General features: G+C 41.1%; 2 protein-coding genes across 2 annotated transcripts in view; one reads left to right on the top strand and one right to left on the bottom strand.

Annotated features, from left to right (window-relative positions):
* The window catches only part of LOC147027480 (polypeptide N-acetylgalactosaminyltransferase 5-like), a 59,205-nt gene that overhangs the window by 15,275 nt on the left and 21,288 nt on the right, over positions 1 to 22,642 (top strand). Inside the window, exons 3-4 of the mRNA XM_085876940.1 lie at positions 13,027 to 13,193; positions 21,989 to 22,108. Coding sequence (XP_085733066.1) covers positions 13,027 to 13,193; positions 21,989 to 22,108 — 287 coding nt within the window. The remainder of the gene's footprint in view (positions 1 to 13,026; positions 13,194 to 21,988; positions 22,109 to 22,642) is intronic.
* On the bottom strand, positions 1,516 to 3,141 carry LOC147027481 (uncharacterized). Its single transcript, XM_085880235.1, has one exon. It carries the CDS (start codon positions 3,124 to 3,126, stop codon positions 1,516 to 1,518), a length of 1,611 nt encoding a protein of 536 aa, XP_085736361.1. The 5' UTR covers positions 3,127 to 3,141.

Genomic DNA, 22,642 nt, shown 5'->3' with positions numbered 1-22,642 from the left:
GTAAGTTTCAACATGGATCATCGCTACATACCAGTTTTTAGGTTCACTTCCATGATTGGGTCAAAAATGTTAGGAAGTACGTAACAAATTGCATTTACCAAGCTGCTACAAAATTACTGGTAGCTAAAAGCTTGATTTTATAACCATAGAATAGGTTTACCAAGATGGCCCTATGATATAAAAATCAATACCAAAGGCCAGTTTGTGTTCAGTATACAGAACATCAAAGGTCGTTAGGAAGTACGTAAAGTTTTAAAGAAATCTGCACTTTTAATCCTAAGATGTTAGTTTGGTTCATCACAGCATGTATTTCTATGGTTAAGTTTATGTGCATATATATATATATATATATATATATATATATATATATATATATATATATATATATATATATATTTATTTATGACCTGAATGAACACTGATCAATTTGATAAATTTGTTAATTTCATATGACCTTGACCTCTTTCATATGACTCGTTTTTTGGTCCCCCGTGTCCTAAATGTGTACATAATACCTTGCTACAAGCGCCACACCCTTATTTTTCACCCTCAAAAGAAATGAATGGATTGATCATTTCATTTTCTGATCGAGATCTAAATACGTTTGTACATTAACTTTGTATGGAACACAGCGACGGAGGTATCAACATTGCTTACTCCCATGTCGTCCAATAGTCCAGTCAAATTTTAGTATCTTCACCCACCACTAATTGCAAAAGAATCTTTTCCACTGCAGTGCATTTCAGTAAGACCCCCTAATCACCATACTAAAAGTCCTAAAATATCCTAGCATGGGAAAGTAGTGTAATTTGCATAATATGAAAATTAGCTTCCACCATAAGAGAAAATTAATATTTTTGCTATAACTTTGCATCTAAGTACCCAATTGAAGCAAATCAAGTGTCCAAACACATGTTTTCAAGGTCAATGAACATGATAGGCACATTTGCAAATTAATATTTTGAATATAATTTGCATATTATGCAAATTAGTTTCAGGAATTGGAGAAATTTCTAATTTTTACTATTTTCCATATAAGGAACAAGTTTCCAAACCCATATTATGAATATAACTTGCATAAAATATGCATATTAGCAATTAGAGAAAATCAAAATTGCCAGATAATTTTGCATCAATGTGCCTGATACAAACAATAAAATCTTATAAAAGCAAGTATGAAAAATTAACTAAAGCAGCAACAAGCAATACCTGAAATACTTAAAGTGGTGACACCCAATCGAGATGATAAGATACATTAAACACAGGTTTTCACTGCTAATCGGTAATGTGGTTAGTGTTCTTAATGAATTTTCAGGTAACATATCAATCAGTATCGCTGCTGTCATCTATCTCCACCCGAGATGAATTAGCGCAACTTACACCTTTACACACCCCACGCATCCATGTACAGTCAATGGGAATACGCTTGCAGGTGCATCTGCTGGTGCTACACCCGGTGTTGCAGTTACACCTGCATATCTTGGTCAACTTCTCTGGTGCAGCGGGGAGATGTGTCTACATCGTACCTGACCAAGCTGGCCTCTTAGGACGAAGGACAAATGCCACTTCCCACAGAAGATCGATGTGATACGTTGGATCGTGCACTTCCATTGCCTGCAGTTCTTTGTATGTCAATGGGTTACGTCCTGTGTGCTGAGATTTGAAAGTTTTGATGTTGATCCTTCCCACTTTTACGATGTCATCCGTTGTCGCTGATACTCTAGGTACCTGTTTACTAAGCAGCTTTCCTGGTGCGAAAGTGGAAATAATCCTCATTCCATGGAATGTTCCAAAGCCATCAAGAGTTCTTGTATTGTGATCAACATTGTCACCAACATGCTGAATGAACTCTCCAGATTCAGGCTCAGGCAACTCTGCCCCTTGTGTAAGAGCGGCACTTTTCTCGAACTTCCGCACTTCAGAATAGGAACAACTGTAGCCGTGTTTATGAAGAGTATCTACGATGAACCGTGATGAAAAATGATGATGCATTTCAGTTGCTAGTCCAAATTGCAATGGGGCTATAATGACTCTTGGCCGTGTTGCTTGCATTATAGCTTGTCCAATTGATGCTAACTTCAGATCAGGTTTTTTGCCAATGAACAAACCTTGCAACAACATCAGTAGTGACTGTGGAATGAACTGCACAGCTGCTTCTGTTGATGATATCTGTTCTCTGGTTGGATATACATCATTAGAAGAGTCAACTGCCTTTATGTCACTCTTGATGAGCTTGGCAACTGTGTTTATCATTCGTATTTTCTCAATATTGGGGTCCTCTTTCTTCTGTTCCTTGTAAAAGTCATGGAGAATATTTGCTGCTGTTCGTCTAAAAGATACAACATTTGGCTTCCCATTCAGCTCGGTTATTATGATATTGTCACCAAAATGTTCCATGAGTTTACTCTTCATATGTGTAAAGCCATAAGCTGCAACCTCTGAACCCAAAAGACCTGTCTCCATTTTCTCAATCAAGTCTGTTATTGTAATCTGTTCATCATCATTTTCCTCCAGGTACTTTGCAACCAACAGGAATGCTTCATATCTTTCTGCTTGTTTGGGTCTGCCAAGCCTTTGTTTCTTTGCAACACTACCTAGTCCAGAGGAATGTTGCTGTGGAACCTGCTTCCCAGTCCTGAATTTGACATTACAGCTTTGATGGTAAACTGCATCGGCTGCGATTAGGTCATGAGCATATGCAATTCTGCCTGAAACTAACGTAGACCATTCATCTTTCCTTTCTGCACATGAATGCAAGACAATATTTTGGAATGATGTGGTTCTTGCAGGATAGACATCCACGCCATCACGCTTTTTCTCATTGTAAGTAGCTGGTTCACCGCAAAACAAACAGTGCTTGTCCAAACTGAACGTTGGCGTTTCTGAACGAAGGATACACGGTGAGGGCTGATCTTGTTCAGTTACTTTTTCCTGTGCCTTTGCAATCGTCTGTGGATGAGTGAAAACCCGTCGGCATTCTGTGTGTACTCGCTGACCTTTATGAGTTCTTATACTACTTCCTTGCTGCTCACTGGCCATGTTGATACTCTCGCTCCCCTTTTCTCGTCGGGTTGCAGTATCCTGACCATCTTCTAAACTCTTCTCGCAGAAAACACACTCAGCCATAGCTATCTGTAATTCATGAAATAACAGAGCAGAAACAATACAAGTTAGGGTTAGGGTTACGGTTCAATCGGATGCAGTACTTAGATGCAAAGTTATAGTGAAAATATGAATTTTCTCTTATGGCGGAAGCTAATTTTCATATTATGCAAATTACACTACTTTCTCATGCTAGGATTTTTTTAGGACTTTTAGTATGGTGATTAGGGGGTCTTACTGAAATGCACTGCAGTGGAAATGATTCTTTTGCAATTAGTAGTGGGTTACCCCCTCAAATTTGCGACATTGACTGGACTAAACGGTATTATTCTCATTTTCAAGAAGTTGAAGAGAGAGGAGAGGATACCAAGAAGTTTTTATTTTTCTTTCTTTTTTCTAAAATATTATAAAGAGGAATTTTTTTTTTTTGTTACTAGAAAAAGGAAGAAAAGCGATTCATACCGGTATCATACATATTTCTTGTAGATTTGTGGCCCTAACAAGGACTGTTTGGGTTTGATGAAGCTTTTCGGCTAAAATGGAGGAAATCCTCGTCATTGCTTTCGTCATCGAAGACGGCACGTAACTCCTTATCAGAATCAGAGTAGAGCAAGTCCCCGTCGCTGTCACCGTCATTTGCAGCCTCGCCCTCCAAGATGATGTCGTCCTCTGTGCCGTCGATGTTGTTGGAGATGGAGCATTTCAGAAATGCTCACTTGATGATGTCCGACGGTATCTCCTCCCACACCTAGATGATCCAGAAGGTCGACCTTTCTCATCCTCCCACTCTTGGTGTAGGTATTCTCCAGACTCATTATCTTGTTGGACCAGCAGTGATGTAGCCCGTCCTTAAACGGCTTGTTGATGGACACATCGAGGGGCTGCAGGAGCAATGCCATTCTGACTGGGATGATGATGAGATCGGTGTTGGTCCGACAGAGCAGCGCTTTGGTGTTGGCGGTCTTGTGACAAATGAATGCATCCAGGCCTAGCATGCTCCGTCGGCAGGAGAGACCGCCATCCGGCCTACTACTCCAGACCATGTGCACCCAGTCCTGGACCAGCCCCTCGTCTATACTCCCCTTCTGTCGCGCACAAATCATGATGCCAGCTGGAAACTTGTCTTTGGGCATTGTCTTCTTCTTCAACACGACAAACGCGGGAAGCTTGTCAACGTCTATGGTGCAGGTGAGTATGACGGTGAATCGATCCTTCTCGTGACCGGTAGTGTTGATTGTCGCATTGCACGCAAGCTTATTTGAGGTGGGTGATCCGTTATTAGACTTGCAGCGGTCCTTTCCTTCCAGACCGGATAGCATCCGTTTGCTCGCCGAATGTAACTGGTGTGTTTTCTCTCTAACGGAGATGGAACAAAAAGGGGTCGAGCTCAGAGTGAGTTATGAGAGGTTCGGTGCATGGCTTAACGTGAGGGACGCTCTCGCTGTTCCAGGTGTTCTTCATTTGTGTCATTAATGGCGTTTTCAGAGCCATGAGCTCTATGTACACTCCACGCGCTTAAACTCTGGGCGTCTCCGGGTTGTATTTATTTATTTAATTTCCGGACAAAGTTAATAAAACGCTCTACAGACTCTCAACTTGAACCGATTTTCAAGATTTAAACGGTGAAATTTAGCTTAACAACAGTTATGACCGCTACAAAAGTGGTCATTTGGTTATGTAATTGAAATTCAGCATTGATCGTTATTAAGACTGATTTTTTTTTTTTCTCTACACCCGCGTATTAACCGCAAACCCCAAATTTTACCTTTTTTTGCCGATAAAAATAGTGTGAATTATACACCGGAAAATATGGAATGTATGATCATGTAATGTTTGTTGAGAAGATGTTTATTCTCAAAGTTGATGTGTGTAAAAGTTTGTCTTCAAACCTTGTAAATAAATAAATAAATAAATAAGAGTTCCCTTTCGAAGAACTTCGACACGGGAGGAGGCCATTCGGCCTGTCAAAGCCTCTACCGGTATTGCCAACCTATGGTTGTTTGTCCCTGCTCTACCCTACCGTATTAAATACGGCAATTCTCTGATTGTCCAGTGGTGAGAAAAAGTTTGTGAACCTTTTCGAATTTTTGGTGTTTATACATAAATTTTGACCTAAAATGTGATCAGATCTTCATCGTTTTTTTTTTGTTGTTTTTGTTTTTGCATCCATTTATTGTCATGACGTATACACAAGTTCATCACAAAATAATTTATATCTTTATCAAGAAGTAATGTTTCAAGATGATATCTTCATCTAAGTTCTAATAATAGATAGATAAAGAGAACCTGATAAAACAAATAACACACACACACACACACACACACACACACACACACACACACACACACACACACACACACACACACACACACACACACACACACACACACACAATCTACTTTTTCATTTATTTATTTATTGAACAAAATGATCCAACATTCAATTTATTTGTCAAAAAAACTATGTGAACCTCTCCATTCAGTAACTGGTGACACCTTGAGCAGCAATGACTTCAACCAAGCGTTTCCTATAACTCTTGATCACTCCTGCATATTGGCTTGGAGGAATTCCTCCTTTACATTCCTACTCTTTACAGAACTTTTTTAACTCGAGAGATATTCGTGGACTTTTTTTTTGCATGAACTGCTCACTTCAGGTTCTGCCACAACATTTCAATTAGGTTAAGGTCTGGACTTTAACTTGGCCATTACAAAATGCAAAATCTCTTGCTTCAGTCATTCTGTTGTAGATTTACTTGTGTGTTTAGGATCGTTGTCTTGCTGCACGCCCCACTTTCTGTTGTTTCAGCTCACGGACGGATGCCATGACATTCTCCTGTAGAATTTCCGATGAGCATCCGACAACTGTTTGTTTTTCTGAGGTCCTCAGAAATCTCTTTTGATAGAGGCGTGATGCGCTTAAACAAACCTGTGTGGTGAAGTCCAGACTCTGATGGTGACAAACAAAGTTTACATTTTTCATATGGGGCAGGGCCACCCGAACTCGCTCTTCATTGTCATTGACTCAGCCTGTCATCCTTCCGAGGTTTGCAAAATGAGTACCAGTGTACTGGTAAGGGGGACACTGAATCGGCGGCATAGCCGTGTCCCAACCAATGATGCAACCAGCAGCCACGGGCTGCACTCGATAGAGAGAGGGACTTAGATGAAGATCTGATCACATTTTAAGTTAAATTTATGAAGAAATACAAAAAATTCTAAAGGGTTCACAAACTTTTTCTCACCACAGTATGTACTGCACATCTGAAAATCAAAGAAAAAAAAACATGACTGGCCTGATCTCCACCAAATTTGGAGGAGATGACTTGCAAAGGTTCGGGAATGTGCGTTTCGAGTTCGTTTAAATACTGAGCATCATGCAACGAAACAGCACGTACCATTTTTATGTCTTTAGTATGGCTCGGCCGGATTCGAACCACCTACCTCCCAGACTCAGACATACATTCTAATGATGACACGACAAGTCTGGTATGGTGTAAAAAGACAAGTATGGTGCAAGTGATTTCTAGACACTTCCAGATATATAATCAGCTAGCACTTGGTTTTTCAAACCCGGGGGCGCGACCCCAAGTGAGGTCGCCGAGCAAATTTCGTGGGGTCGCGGGCGTCCGCTTGCAGCGAAAAAAAATTGTCTATTTTCGATCGGTGTTCGCTTTTACGGGATGTAATATAAACGGTTCGTTCAAAGTATGGGAACCGGCGCAACATGACACTTGGAATGGGATCCAGGCGATGCGCGGGCTCGCTGAAGGGCGGTTCATTTTGGCAGGAAATTAGTGGTTTGATCCACGGCCTCTCAGACTCAGACTCTGACTCTATCATTAACGTCTATTCACGTCTCCACGTACGACTCGAGACCTTATTTGTGATGGCAGCACCGGCCACCAGCAAATTTCGAACATTCTTACCAGGATAAATTTCTGGACCTTGGATTTTACTATGTGGTGGATAAAAGTGGGGCACAGAGGCCTCAGTGTGTGATTTGTTTCGAAGTGCTTTCTACGGAGTCTATGAAACAAAATAAGTTGCAGAGGCATTTGACCACAAAACATGCGCCTTATCAGGATAAGGAGAGAGCGTTCTTTGAGAGGAAACTTCTTGCACTCAAGAATACGCGTCTTGACAGAGAGGGTACATGCCATCAGACCAATTATCGGGCAGTGGAGGCCTCGTATCGAGTGTCGCTCCATGTTGCCAAGACTAAAAAGCCTCACTCCATTGCGGAAGAACTCGTGCTGCCATGTGCAAAGGACTTGGTATCTCTGATGGTTGGGGAGGAAGCGGCGAAGAAACTGGCAGTTATACCCCTCTCTGACAACACCATCCAACACAGAATTGAAGATATGAGTCTGGACGGAACGGCTCAGGTCGTACAGAAGATCAAGGAATCGCCGTGGCACGCCATACAGTTGGACGAGTCCACTGATATCGCATCGTATGCGCAACTCATCGTCTGGGTCCGCTTCATCAAGGCTGATAACTTTGTCGATGAGCCTCTGCTCATCAAACCATTGGAGGCCACCACCAAAGGTGAGGACATTTTGGGGAAAGTGGAGCAGTTTTATCGTGACCATGATCTGGACTTCGGAAAGTTGCTCGGTTCTACAACAGACGGCGCGCGCCAGCAATGTTAGGAGTGCGTTCTGGATTCAAGGCTAAATTGCTCGAGGTGGCTCCTCAGACCTCCATGGTACACTGCATGATTCACCGAGAAGTGCTCGCCTCTCGTACTTTGACAGAAACCTTGCAGAGCGTGCTCTCAGAAGTCGTAAAAATGGTGAATAACATCAAATCGAGCGCCCTCAACACTAGGTTATTCAGGCTATTCTGCCAGGAGATGGATGCCGACCATAAGAATTTACTATTCTACACTCAAGTCAGATGGTTATCTCGAAGAAACCTTCTTCCACACGTTTACGAGCTCAAAGATGAACTGAAGGAGTTCCTACGCACACAAGGGAAAACGGCATGGGTAGCATTGCTTGAGTCGGACTCTTGGCTGTCAGAACTGTGCTATCTCGTTGACATCTTTGAACATCTCAATGTCCTCAACCGCTCCCTCCAAGGCAAAGACGCCAACCTCATGATTTTTCACGACAAAATGAGTGGATTTCTGGCGACTCTAAAATTACTGGCAGACAAAGCAGCTGTTAAGCGCTTCAGCCTTTTCCCCTGTCTGGTGCAGCATCTAACGACCTGCCAGTACAGTGATACTGAGCTCGACAGTCTTTCTGGGGAGATAGCACGTCACCTTCGGTCGCTCATTGAACAGTTTGAGCACTATTTCCCCCGAGCTGGATGTGCAGTCCTTTTCTGTGGTTCGGGACCCTTTCACAGCTCCACTGGACTCGATTGCTGATGAAGATGATACAGCACAGGAAGAGCTTGTACAGCTCCAGCAGGATTCAGGAGTGCAGGCTCTTGCGTGGACGAATTAGTTGTCGACGTTCTGGTGCAAAATGCTGCCATCGTACCCGACCCGACACTGTCATGGCGTGCCATTAAGGTTCTCATGCCATATCATTAATCATACTTCTGTGAGCAGTCGTTCTCCACCATGGTGGTGATTAAAACAAAGAACAGAAATCGCCTAGAAATGGAGCATGATATGATCCTGGCATTGTCATCTACTTCTCGACAAATAGAGAAGTTGGTTTCTGAAAAACAGGCTCATCCTTCTCACTGATATATCTAAATGTCATTTGGACTAAACTTCTGAAACATTCAACTGTACTATTTGGATACTGTCGGCTATTCTCCGTTTACTCGTGTATGAAAACATGACGATGGTGAATAAAGTAAACAGTAAATGTTCTTGTGTCATATGAAATTTTATCTTATATATTATGAATTGGGTTTTGAATCTTTTGGGTCGCGCGATGTAGAGAGGTTCTGAAATTGGGTCGCCACTAAAAAAAAAAAGGTTGAAAACCACTGATCTAGCAAGTACGAGCAGTTTCTTGAGGGATGGAATTTCCTGAATGTTCTCCCTCCGAGGATATACAGTACCTGTAGAAAGTCTACACCTCCTTTCAAAAGTTTCACCTTTTGTTGCCTTATCGCCTGGAATTAAATTGCATTAAATCAGACTTTTTTCACCTTTATTTATACATTGTAACCCACAACCTCCCAGTGAAAAACAAATTCATCAAATATGAGAAAATTAATTAAAAATACAAAACGACAATATCTTGGTTGGATAAGTGTCCACCAAGTATCAACGTGGTTGTTGATACTTGGTGGAAGCATCTTTGACAGCAATTGCAGCTGTGAGTCTGTTGGGATCGGTCTCGACCAACTTTGCGCACCTTGATTGGGCAATATTTTCCCATTCTTCTGTACAAAACTGTTCAAGCTCAGTCAAGTTGCGTGGGGAGTGTTGGTGGACAGCAATCTTCAAGTCATGCCACAGATTTTTGATTGGATTTAGGTCAAACCTCCAACTGGGCCACTCAAGGACGTTTATCTTTTTGTTCCTTGGCCACTCCAGTGTAGCTCTGGCTGTGTGTTTTGGGTCGTTATCATGCTGAAAGGTGAACTTCTGTCCCAATTTCAGTTTTCTTGCAGAGGGCAGGAGGGTTTCCTCTTGGATTTCTCTGAATTTTGTTCCATCCATTTTCCCTTCTATCCTGCCAAGTGGCCCAATCCCTGAAATGAGAAACAACTCTATAACATGCTGCTGCTACCACAATGCTTCACAGTATGGATGGTGTTCTTTGGTGATATGCTGTGTTGGGTTTGCACCAAACGTCACGTTTTGCATTTACGCCAAAAAGTTCCATCTTGCTTTCATCAGACCACAAAACTTTTTGCCACATGGCTTTAGAATCTCCGGAGTGGTTTTTTGCATACCTCAAACGGGACTCAAGGTGGGATTTTTTTGAGTTATGGCTTCCTTCTTGCTACCCTACCATAGAGGCCAGACTTGTGCAGTGCTTGGGGTATTGTTGTCACATGCACACAGTGACCAATCTTTGACATAAAGGCATGTAGCTCTTTCAAAGGTGCCATTGGTCTCTTAGTGGCCTCTCTGATCAGTCTTATCCTGACTTGTTCATCCAGTATGGAGGGACGTCCTGATCTCGGCAAGGTCTGGGTGGTTCCATACGCATTCCACTTATTAATGATTGTCTTGACTGTGCTCCAAGGGATATTCAAGGCCTTTTAAATATTTTTATACCCATCCTCTGATCTGTGCCTTTCCACAACTTTATCCCGGAGGTCTTTTGAAAGCTCCTTGGTTCTCATGGATGAGACTTTGCTGTGAAATGCACTACCCAGCAGAGGAAACTTCCAGAAACAGCTGATTTTATTCTGAAACCAGAAGGGCACTCGGTAGAGCGCCGACCTCTGCTACGCGATACCTGATCCATGAGAACATATCGGGCCCAATACATTTTTGAAATACAGTATCATGCTATATATCGTTTTTGGCCTGATCTCTCAATGGTGAAGAATCACTTCAAAAATTCTAGTAGTCAGATCTGGATCTTCACCAAAAACTAATCAATTCGTCCTTGTCACACACCCAACCTGTCCACAAAATTTCATCCGATCCGTGCACAACTTTTTGAGATCCTGCACACAAACAAACAAGCAGTCATAGACTGGTACTTACGAAATCGTCAACTTGACCTCTGACCTTGTCTAATAAAAGCTGTCTCTCGAGAAGGTAGCGACGCAAACCAGAAGTTTCTACGATGATTCTGTACCAAACCATCAAAAATCGAATGTTTTGGATGTTTGACCTCACCGTGACCTTGACCTTTGACCGATTTTGACCAAAATCTAATCAGCACTAGCCACCACCCTCCTGAATCACGTGGTGTAATTTGACATTGGTAGCTTCTTCCGTTCTCGAGTTATCGTGCCTACAAACAAACACACACAAACACAAACAGAGGACGGAAGTCATCAATATACTTACGAAATCTAACAAACAGGCAAAGAGACAGAAAGGGTTGAAAACATAACCTCCTTCACCTTCTGTGGTGGAGATAATAATCAGAATGACAATTTAACACAGGTGGAGGCCAATTAACTTGGCGTGTGATTTTGAAGGTGATTGGTTACACCTGAGCTAATTTACAATTGCTATTATAGGGGGGGTTGACACTTATCCAACCAAGACATTCTAGTTTTGTATTTTTAATTAATTTTCTGAAACTTGAATAATTTGTTTTTCACTTGGAAGTTGTGGGTTACGATGTGTAAACATAGGTTGAAAAAAAAAATCTGATTTAATACGATTTAATTCCATGCTATAAAGCAAAAACAGGTGAACATTTTGAAAGGGGGTGTAGACTTTCTGTAGGCACTGTATACATGAGAAGCAGCCTCAAAACTTGGTGAGAGCAATAAGTTAGCCAGTCCCAATTTGTTGTGTACCAGGCCAAGTCAAGTTTTGTGTTGTACTATTGAAATAATCCCAAGATTGGAGCAAACTTGCCTGCTATCGCAGATCAATTGCGTGAAGAACCTTTGGGTCTTGCGACAAGTGTATTATTCGAATGTACAAGTCCGGTCCACCAACGCACAAGATCACACAGATGTATATTTTTCAGACGAAAACTTACGACGTTGTTTTCACTTTAAATTCCTGCAGAAAACTGCAGCAGGACAGCTTCGGCCAAATAACATTTGGATTTCTTGACCCCGCTAATTAATTTTAGCAAACCAAAAAAAAAAGAAAACTCGTGTAACGTCATTGCACAGTGTGACTTCATGTCATCTGTTTGTGAAATACCATTCATCATCATGAGAGCTTTTTTTTACTCATTTGTATAAAATCCATATCTTTCGTGGAAATATACGTTCACAACAGCATTGTGAATGTTTCGATGCCAGGTGTGATAAGATATTAGATAGAACACCACCAGTTTTGGACACTTCATGTGCTTTCTTTACTAATATCAACATGTTTAAACATTTGCAGCCGGCTTACTACTCACAATAATTACTGCATTTCTGACGAGCAGCATCGTCTGCCTTCAATAAGGGGTCAAACTGCCTTGGTTTTGATAACCGATTGCTCAGTGGTTGTTCGATTGCTAAATGATAAACATTTGTTGACAACAATATTTTGTTTAATCAACTGTATTCTTGTATTCTCAAAAATAAATACATCAACAAATAGGTTTTATGATCGATGGACCCTGATATTTTCTGCTCATAAATTGGAAATTCAGATCTTTTTATCTTGGAATCGTATCACTTGGATTATCAAAACCAAGACAGTTTGACCCCTAAGTGAAGGCACATGTGCGGCTTGTCAGATTATGCAGTAATTATTGGGAGGCATTAAGCTGGCTGTCCTTTATTTTAACCAACAAGAGAACATGCCATCATGTGTTGGTAAGCCTGAATTAACTTGATAACTTTTGACATGACACTATAATAACTATTTCTGCATTAGATGAGTTCCAAGCAAGCAATATGTTCATGAAGGTGAAATTGATAAATAACCCCTGGTATTCCCATTGATGTTTTTGTGAATGATGGGTAATTAAGTCATATCATGATGGTTTTTTTGTTTGTTTGTTCCTTCCATAAACACTGTTACTGATTTAAGGTGGGACACTTGAAATGGTAATATCGAGACAACTTGAAAGGACAATCTTTGGTAAGTAGATGAGTCCAAAATTCTTCACCGTACAAAGAATTCAAAGCAAAAATTAATTTAAGCATAGTGTGGACAGAATAAAGCTGTGTCACATGACCCTGGCTAAGCCTCTCAACCACAATCAGCAGATGCGTTCAAGTGTTCTAGATCACTAATTGTAACAGCACCTGCTAAGTACTTGAGTAATTAATCAATTAAATCTGATCTGCTCTCATGTTGTTGAGACTGTGCGAGTGCATTTGTGTTTCTGTCATGACCGAGATACGAATGTGTTATCACAGGTGTGCTAATCTCCGCGTGAACGTGGACCTGCCAAGCGTAAGCATCGTCATCTGCTTCATAGAAGAGACATGGAGCACATTGCTACGCACGGTGCACAGTGTTCTGAACCGCTCACCTCCCCATCTTATCTCTGAAATCATCCTTGTGGATGATGCCAGCACGAAAGGTGTCGAAAATTGATAAAGCCAGTCAACAACCTCATGCTGCCAAAGATACACCAATGTGACCCTTTCTCTCCATTTCTTGTCTTTCTCTTCAATGAGCCTTTATATCTGTGTAGCGAAACGTACACCGTCGTGACCAAAAGTATTTGCACCCTTGCACTTTTCAGATCCTCGTGGAGGATCTCGAAGTCTTGCTCACGTTGTTGTTCTTCATCTTCTTCTTGTGGACTTTTTTGTTTCACAGCCTACAGTTTTCATCGAAACTTCCTGAAACTTGGCATATATATGTAGAAATACCCTGCGCAGACAGTAACCTTCTCCGATTTTGAAAATTCCTCCGAGAAAAAAGTTATGACGTCAAAATATCTCCGCTAATGGAAATCGCCGAAAAAAATTATCTCCGAAACTAGGCAAGCTGTTTGAATTCTGTTTGCGGGAATCGAACAGGGCATTAGCAGAGATGAATTATCGCACATATATCATACATCATTATGACGTCATTTCTATTTTTTGACATTTTTTGTTTCACAACCCAGAGTTTTCATCGGATCTTCGTGAAACTTGCCATGTATATGCAGAAAGCCCACGCGCAGGCAGTAACCATCTCCAATTTTGCAAATTCTTCCTCGAAAAAAAGTTGACGTCATAATATCGCCACTAATGGAAATCGCCGACACCATTATCTCCGAAACAAGGCAAGCTGTTTGAATTGTGTTTTCGGGAATCAAGCCGGACATTAGCACGGATAATTTATCGCAAACCTGATACATCACAATGATGTCATATTCGTTTTTATGACATCGTCATTAAGAGGACGAGGATCTTAGCTCATTTGAGCTTGTTTCAAATAATGCACCATTTCTTCCAGAAAATTGTTGAAATTAAAAAAATATTTTCATATCCACAAATGTATTTCTTTGGTTTGCAGTGGAACAAAACAAAAAAGGCTGTAAAAATTTTACTAAACCTTAGCTTATTACACAGAGAAATCCTAAAATAGCCCAGACAATATTATTGGCACCTTTTTGAAGTTGTTAGAAATAATGAGATTTCAAGCAGGTGATTCTCCTTTACTTTGGAATTGAACTCACCTGTGGTGAGTTGCAGGTGCCTGCAATATATAAATCACTCATTCAACCAGTTTGAATGGAGAAAAGGAGTCGTTCTGCTGTGTTGTGTCACTGTGTGTACCGCAATGAGCATGGACAAAAGAAAGAAAATCAGAGACTTGCCTGAGGAGGTCAGACACAAGATTGTAGCTAAGCATGGACAATCTCAAGGATACAAGTCCATCTCCAGAGACTTCGATGTTCCTGTGTCCACTGTATGCAATGTTATCAAGAAGTTTCAGGCCCATGGCACTGAAGCCAACCAGGACGTGGCTGCAAGAGAAAACTTGACCGAAGATTTCAGCGAAGGATTGTTCGAATGGTGGGGAAAGCACCTCGATCAACTGCCAAACAGATTAAAGCTCACGTTCAGACACAAGGTACGACAGTTTCAACTCACACCATCAATCACCAACTCAATGAATGGGGTTTCTATGGTAGGAGACCCAGAATGACCCCGTTGCTGAGAGAGAGACATAAGAAAGCCCAACTGGAGTTTGCGAAAACACACCTGAACAAGCAAAAATCCTTCTGGGAGAATGTCCAGTGGACAGATGAGACCAAATTAGAGCTTTTTGGTAAAGCACATCATCTACATGTTTACAGAAAACAATATGAAGCCTTCAAAGAAAAGAACATCTTCCCTACAGTCAAACGTGGAGGGAGGAGGTTCAGTGATGTTTTGGGGGTTGCTGTGCTGCCTCGAACACTGGGTGCCTTGAACGTGTGCATGGCGTCATGAAATCGGGAGATTACCAAGGAGGCATTTTGGAGTGAAATGTTCAACCCAGTGTCAGAAAGCTAGGGTGTCAATAATTTTGTCAATGCCATTTCTTTTTATTTTCTGATTTAAAAGGATATATTAAGTTCTGCATCAAAAACAAAGGTTCTGTTATAGTAACAGTGAAATAAAGAAATGTGGAGACCAAATACTTTTGTCAATTTCAACTTATTTTTGGAGAAAATTGCTGTGAGTTCTTTGAAAAAAGTGCAAGGGTGCCAATTATTTTGGCCATGACAGTATACAGATATATATATATATATATATATATATATATATATATATATATATATATATATATATATATATATATATATCTTCTTCTTCCTCTTTCGGCTTGCTCCCATTAGGGGTCGCCACAGCGGATCAACCGTCTCCATTTCGCTCTATCCTCCACATCTTCCGTTGACACTCCAACCACCCGCATTTCCACCCTCACCGCATCCATGAACCTCTTCTTTGGCCTTCCTCTTCTGCTCCTGCCTGGCGGCTCCATCTTCAACATCCTTCTCCCGATATACTCCGTTTCCCTCCTGTGCACATGTCCAAACCATCTCAATCTCGCCTCTCTCACTTTGTCTCCAAACCGTCCTACCTGCGCTGTCCCTCGAATATACTCATTTCTTATCCTATCCATCCTCATCACTCCCAACGAGAATCGCAGCATCTTTAACTCTGCCACCTCCAGCTCCGCTTCCTGTCTTATTGTTAGTGCCACCGCCTCCAAACCATACAACATAGCTGGTCTCACTACCGTCTTATATACTTTCCCCTTCACTCTTCACTCTTGCAGCTACCCTTCTGTCACAAATCACTCCTGCAACTCTTCTCCACCCACTCCATCCTGCCTGCACTCTCTTTTTCACTTCTCTCCCACATTCTCCGTTACTTTGGACAGTTGATCCCAAGTATTTAAACCAATCCACCTTCCCCACCTCAACTCCTTGCAACCGCACCATACCACCACCCTCCCTCTCATTTACACACATGTACTCCGTCTTACTCCGACTGACTATCATTCCCCTTCTCTCCAGTGCATACCTCCACCTCTCAAGGCTCGATTCAGCCTGCTCCCTACTCTCCCTACAGATCATGATGTCATCCGCGAACATCATGGTCCATGGAGACTCCTGTCTGATCTCATCCGTCAACCTGTCCATCACCATTGCAAACAGGAAAGGGCTCAGAGTTGATCCTTGGTGCAATCCCACTTTTACCTTAAACCGGGCTGTCATTCCTACCGCACACCTCACTGCTGTCACACTGTCCTCATACATATCCTGCACGATCCTCACATACTTCTCCACCACTCCCGACTTCCTCATACAATGCCACAACTCCTCTCTTGGCACCCTATCATAAGCTTTCTCTAAATCCACAAACACACAATGTAACTCCTTCTGGCCTTCCCTATACTTCTCCATCAACATTCTCAAAGCAAACATCGCATCAGTGGTGCTCTTTCCTGGCATAAACCCATATTGCTGCTCACAGATCGTCACCTCTCCTCTCAGCCGAGCTTCCACTACTCTTTCCCACAACTTCATGGTGTGGCTTAACAACTTTATCCCTCTGTAATTTCCACAGCTCTGCACATCACCCTTATTCTTGAAAATCGGAACCAGTACACTTAATCTCCACTCCTCCGGCATCCTCTCACTTTCCAAGACTTTATTAAACAATCTGGTTAACAACCCCACTGCCATCTCTCCTAAGCACTTCCATGCCTCCACTGGTATACCATCTGGGCCAACCGCCTTTCCACTTTTCATCTTCTTCATAGCAGTCCTCACTTCATCCTTACTGATCCATCCCACTTCCAGATTCACTATCTCCACCTCTTCCAATCTTCTCTCTCTCTCTCTCTCATTTTCTTCATTCATCAGCTCCTCAAAGTACTCCATCCACCTTCTCAACACACTCTCCTCGCTCGTCAGCACATTCCCATTTATGTCCTTTATCACCCTAACCTGCAGCACATCCTTCCCAGCTCGGTCCCTCTGTCTTGCCAATCGGTATAAATCCTTTTCCCCTTCTTTTGTATCAAACTTCTCATACAACTCATCATATGCCTTTTCCTTGGCCTTTGCCACCTCTCTTTTTGCCTTTCGCCGCCACTCCTTGTACTCCTGCCGACTTTCTTCATCTCTCTGACGATCCCACTTCTTTTTTGCCAACCCCTTCTTCCTTATACTTTCCTGTACTTCCTCATTCCACCACCAAGTCTGCTTATCTTCCTTCCTCTGTCCAGATGTCACACCAAGTACCTTCCTAGCTATCTCCCTCACAACTTCTGCTGTCGTTGCCCAATCATCCCACCCATCTTTACCACCATCCAACGCCTGTCTCACCTCCTCCCTAAATTTCACGCAACAGTCTTCCTCCTTCAGCTTCCACCATCTGGTCCTTGGTTCAGCCCTCACTCTCTTCCTCAACCTCACCTCTAAAGTCATCCTACAGACCACCAATCGATGCTGTCGAGCTACACTCTCCCCTGCCACAACCTTACAGTCACTAATCTCTTTCAGGTTGCATCTCCTACTTAAGATGTAATCCACCTGTGTGCACTTTCCTCCACTCTTGTATGTCACCCTGTGTTCCTCCTTCTTCTTGAAATACGTATTTACCACTGCTATTTCCATTCTTTTTGCAAACTCTACCACCATTTGCCCTTCCACATTTCTCTTGTTAAGACCGTACCTCCCCATCACCTCCTCATCCTCTTTATTCCCTTCCCCAACATGTCCATTGAAATCTGCTCCAATCACCACTCTTTCATCCTTGGATACACTCTCCACCACTTCATCATTTTTTCCAGAGAGATATATATATATATATATACATATATATATATATATATATATATATATATATATATATATATATATATATATATATATATATATATATATATATATATATATATATATATATATATATATATATATATATATATATATATATATATATATATATATATATATATATATATATATATATATATATATATATATATATATATATATATATATATATATATATATATATATATATATATATATATACATATATATATATATATACATATATATATATATATATATATATATATATATACATATATATATATATATATATATATATATATATATATATATATATATATATATATATATATATATATATATATATATATATATATATATATATATATATATATATATATATATATATATATATATATATATATATATATATATATATATATATACACACACACACAGTGGGGAGAACAAGTATTTGATACACTGCCGATTTTGCAGGTTTTCCCACTTACAAAGCACGTAGAGATCTGTAATTTTTATCATCGGTACACTTCAAGTGTGAAAGACGGAATCCAAAACAAAAATCCTGAAAATCACATTTTATGATTTTTAAATAATTAATTTTCATTTTATTGCATGAAATAAGTATTTGATCACCGACCAACCAGTAAGAATTCTGGCTCTCACAGACCTGTTAGTTTTGTCTTTAAGAAGCCCTCCCATTCTCTACTCATTACCTGTATTAACTGCACCTGTTTGAACTCGTTATCTGCATAAAAGACAGCTGTCCACACTCAATCAATCAGACTCCAACCTCTCCACAATGGGCAAGACCAGAGAGCTGTCTAAGGACATCAGGGACAAAATTGTGGACTTGCACAAGGCTGGGATGGGCTACAGGACAATAGGCAAGCAGCTTGGTGAGAAGGCAACAACTGTTGGCGCAATTATTAGAAATGGAAGAAGTTCAAGATAACAGTCAATCTCCCTCGGTCTGGGGCTCCATGCAAGATCTCACCTCGTGGAGCCTCAATGATCATGAGAGGTGAGGGATCAGCCCAGAACTACACGGCAGGACCTGGTCAATGACCTGAAGAGAGCTGGGACCACAGTATCAAAGAAAACCACAAGTAACACACTACGCCATCATGGATTAAAATCCTGCAGCGCATGCAAGGTCCCTCTGCTCAAGCCAGAGCATGTCCAGGCCTGTCTGAAGTTTGCCAATGACCATCTGGATGATCCATAGGAGGAATGGGAGAAGGTCATGTGGTCTGATGAGACCAAAATAGAGCTTTTTGGTTTAAACTCCACTCGCCGTGTTTGGAGGAAGAAGAAGGATGAGTACAACCCCAAGAACACCATCCCAACCATGAAGCATGGAGGTAGAAACATCATTCTTTGGGGATGCTTTTCTGCAAAGGGGACAGGACGACTGCACCGTATTGAGGGGAGGATGGATGGGGCCATGTATCGCGAGATCTTGGCCAACAACCTCCTTCCCTCAACAAGAGCATTGAAGATGGGGCGTGGCTGGGTCTTCCAGCATGACAACGACCCGAAACACATAGCCAGGGCAACTAAGGAGTGGCTCCGTAAGAAGCATCTCAAGGTCCTGGAGTGGCCTCGCCAGTCTCCAGACCTGATCCCAATAGAAAATCTTTGGAGGGAGCTGAAAGTCCATGTTTCTCAGCAACAGCCCCAAAACCTGAAGGATCTGGAGAAGATCTGTATGGAGGAGTGGGCCAAAATCCCTGCTGCAGTCCGTGCAAACCTGGTTAAGAACTACAGGAAACGTCTGATCTCTGTAATTGCAAACAAAGGTTTCTGTACCAAATATTAAGTTCTGTTTTTCTGATGTATCAAATACTTATTTCATGCAATAAAATGCAAATTAATTATTCAAAAATCATACAATGTGATTTTCAGGATTTTTGTTTTAGATTCCGTCTTTCACACTTGAAGTGTACCGATGATAAAAATTACAGACCTCTACGTGCTTTGTAAGTGGGAAAACCTGCAAAATCGGCAGTGTATCAAATACTTGCTCTCTCCACTGTATATATATATATATATATATATATATATATATATATATATATATATATATATATATATATATATATATATATATATATATATATATATATATATATATATATCTCTGGAAAAAAATTAAGAGACCACTGCAAAATTATCAGTTTTTCTGGTTTTACTATTTATAGGTATGCGTTTGAGTAAAATGAACATTTTTGTTTTATTCTATAAACTACTGACAACATTTCTCCCAAATTCCAAATAAAAATATTGTCCTTTAGAGCATTTATTTGCAGAAAATGACAACTGGTCAAAATAAAAACAAAGATTCAGTGTTTTCAGACCTCAAATAATACAAACAAAACAAGTTCATATTCATTTTTAAACAACACAATACTAATGTTTTAACTTAGGAAGAGTTCAGAAATCAATATTTTGTGGAATAACCCTGATTTTCAATCACAGCTTTCATGCGTCTTGGCATGCTCTCCACCAGTCTTTCACATTGCTGTTGGGTGACTTTATGCTTCTCCTGGCACAAAAATTCAAGCAGCTCGACTTTGTTTGATGGCTTATGACCATCCATCATCCTTTTGATCACATTCCAGAGGTTTTCAATGGGGTTCAGGTCTGGAGATTGGGCTGGCCATGATAGGGTCTTGATCTGATGGTCCTCCATCCACACCTTCATTGACCTGGTTGTGTGGCATGGAGCATTGTCCTGCTGGAAAAACCAATCCTCAGAGTTGGGGAACATTGTCACAGCAGAAGGAAGCAAGTGTTCTTCCAGGACAACCTTGTACATAGCTTGATTCATGAGTCCTTCACAAAGACAAATCTGCCCGATTCCAGCCTTGCTGAAGCACCCCCAGATCATCACCGATCCTCCACCAAATTTCACAGTGGGTGCGAGACACTGTGGCTTGAAGGCCTCTCCATATCTCCATCTAACCATCAGATGACCAGGTGTTGGGCAAAGCTGAAAATTGGACTCATCAGAGAAGATGACCTTACTCCAGTCCTCTACAGTCCAATCCTTATGGTCTTTTGCAAACCTCAGCCTGGCTCTTCTTTGCTTCTCATTGATGACGGGCTTTTTTCTGGCTTTGCATGACTTCAGCCCTGCCCCTAGGAGCCTGTTTCGAACCGTCCTCGCCGTGCACTTCACCCCAGCTGCCGTTTGCCATTCTTTTTGTAGGTCACTTGATGTCATCCTACGGTTGTTGAGTGACATTCAAATGAGTTGGCGGTCATCCCGGTCAGTGGAAAGTCGTTTTCGCCCTCTGCCAGTCTGTAGCTTTGTTGTCCTCAATGTCTGCTGCTTGACCTTGTTCTTATGAACCGCTGTCTTTGAAATTTTAAGGATGGAAGCAACGTGACGCTCACTGTATCCCTCTGTCAGTAAAGACAGAATTGAACCCTTCTTTTCTTCACTCAAAACTTTTCTTTTCAACTCTTTTGGCATGGTCAATAGTTATTTTTTTGATTCCAATTACTTTTGAGGTACTACTAGCACTGTTTTTGCCATCCAGCTGGTCCTATTGCAAGAGGATAACGATGACCACAGCAGTGGTTTTTATACTTTTCCTTGTTAAATAAGATTTGGTTCAGGTGATCACCTAATCAGTACCTCACTAAGTAGAATGAGGTGTGTGTTGGAATTCAACAGACACTGGAACGGAATGGCTGCCATACATGTAGAGATGCTGATTTAAATTTTTTTTGGAGTGGTCTCTTATTTTTTCCCAGAGCTGATGCTGATGTATATATACAGTATGTATGTATATGTTTTTATATATATATATATATATATATATATATATATATATATATATATATATATATATATATATATATATATATACACACACACACACACACACACACACACACACACACACACACACACACACACACACACACACACACACACACACACACACACACACACACGGTGGTGCTAATTTCACATCCACAACATGATTGCAGTAGTGATCAGCTTGGCAAAGTTAAGAGGTTTGATTGATTGGTTTTTGCCCATACAGCGCATCTTGGCACAAAGCTGGACGCATACTTGGCGAAGTTTGACAAGGTGCGTATTCTTCGCCTCAAGAAGAGGCATGGACTCATAAGGGCTCGTCTCAAGGGGAGTGCCAACACCACAGGTACTTCCACAGGTCTCCGCCTTTATCACAACACTAACATGGTGCTTACACTTCTGGAACTCCTAAAAACTGCCTTCTGGAGGCTGTTCAATTGCACTCTTCCCTCGAGCATTTCATGCTATTGGGGTACCACCCTCTCATGTCATCCCCCTTTTCTACCTGCCATCTTTTCTACCTCTATTAACCCCACCTTACGCAACTTTCTCACTTGCGGATTACTGTGTTTCCTCCCCTCCTCATTTTTGTCCTCCGCCCCTCCGACAAGGTCTGAGACGGATATCATTAAAATGATCTCCGTCTGACCGACCGACTGATCCATCCATGTACCGATCATCCGTCCATGTAGTTTTGTGTACGTGATATTTTAAAAACTGTTGAACGTTCAGCTTTCATATCGCAGATATCTATTCCACGTGACATTATCTTAACCTGATTAGATCACAGCTGTGATTGGCTTAATTATCTTGTCATGGCAACCATCTCTGTAACTTGGCTTATGTGCATGATATTTCAAAAACCGTTCAAGATTTAACT

This window comes from Eptatretus burgeri, chromosome 4 (assembly GCF_056783735.1).
Source record: "Eptatretus burgeri isolate ZD-2024b chromosome 4, Ebu_testis_v1, whole genome shotgun sequence".
NCBI classification, from domain to species: domain Eukaryota; kingdom Metazoa; phylum Chordata; class Myxini; order Myxiniformes; family Myxinidae; genus Eptatretus; species Eptatretus burgeri.
This window is presented reverse-complemented; position numbering and strand designations above follow the sequence as displayed.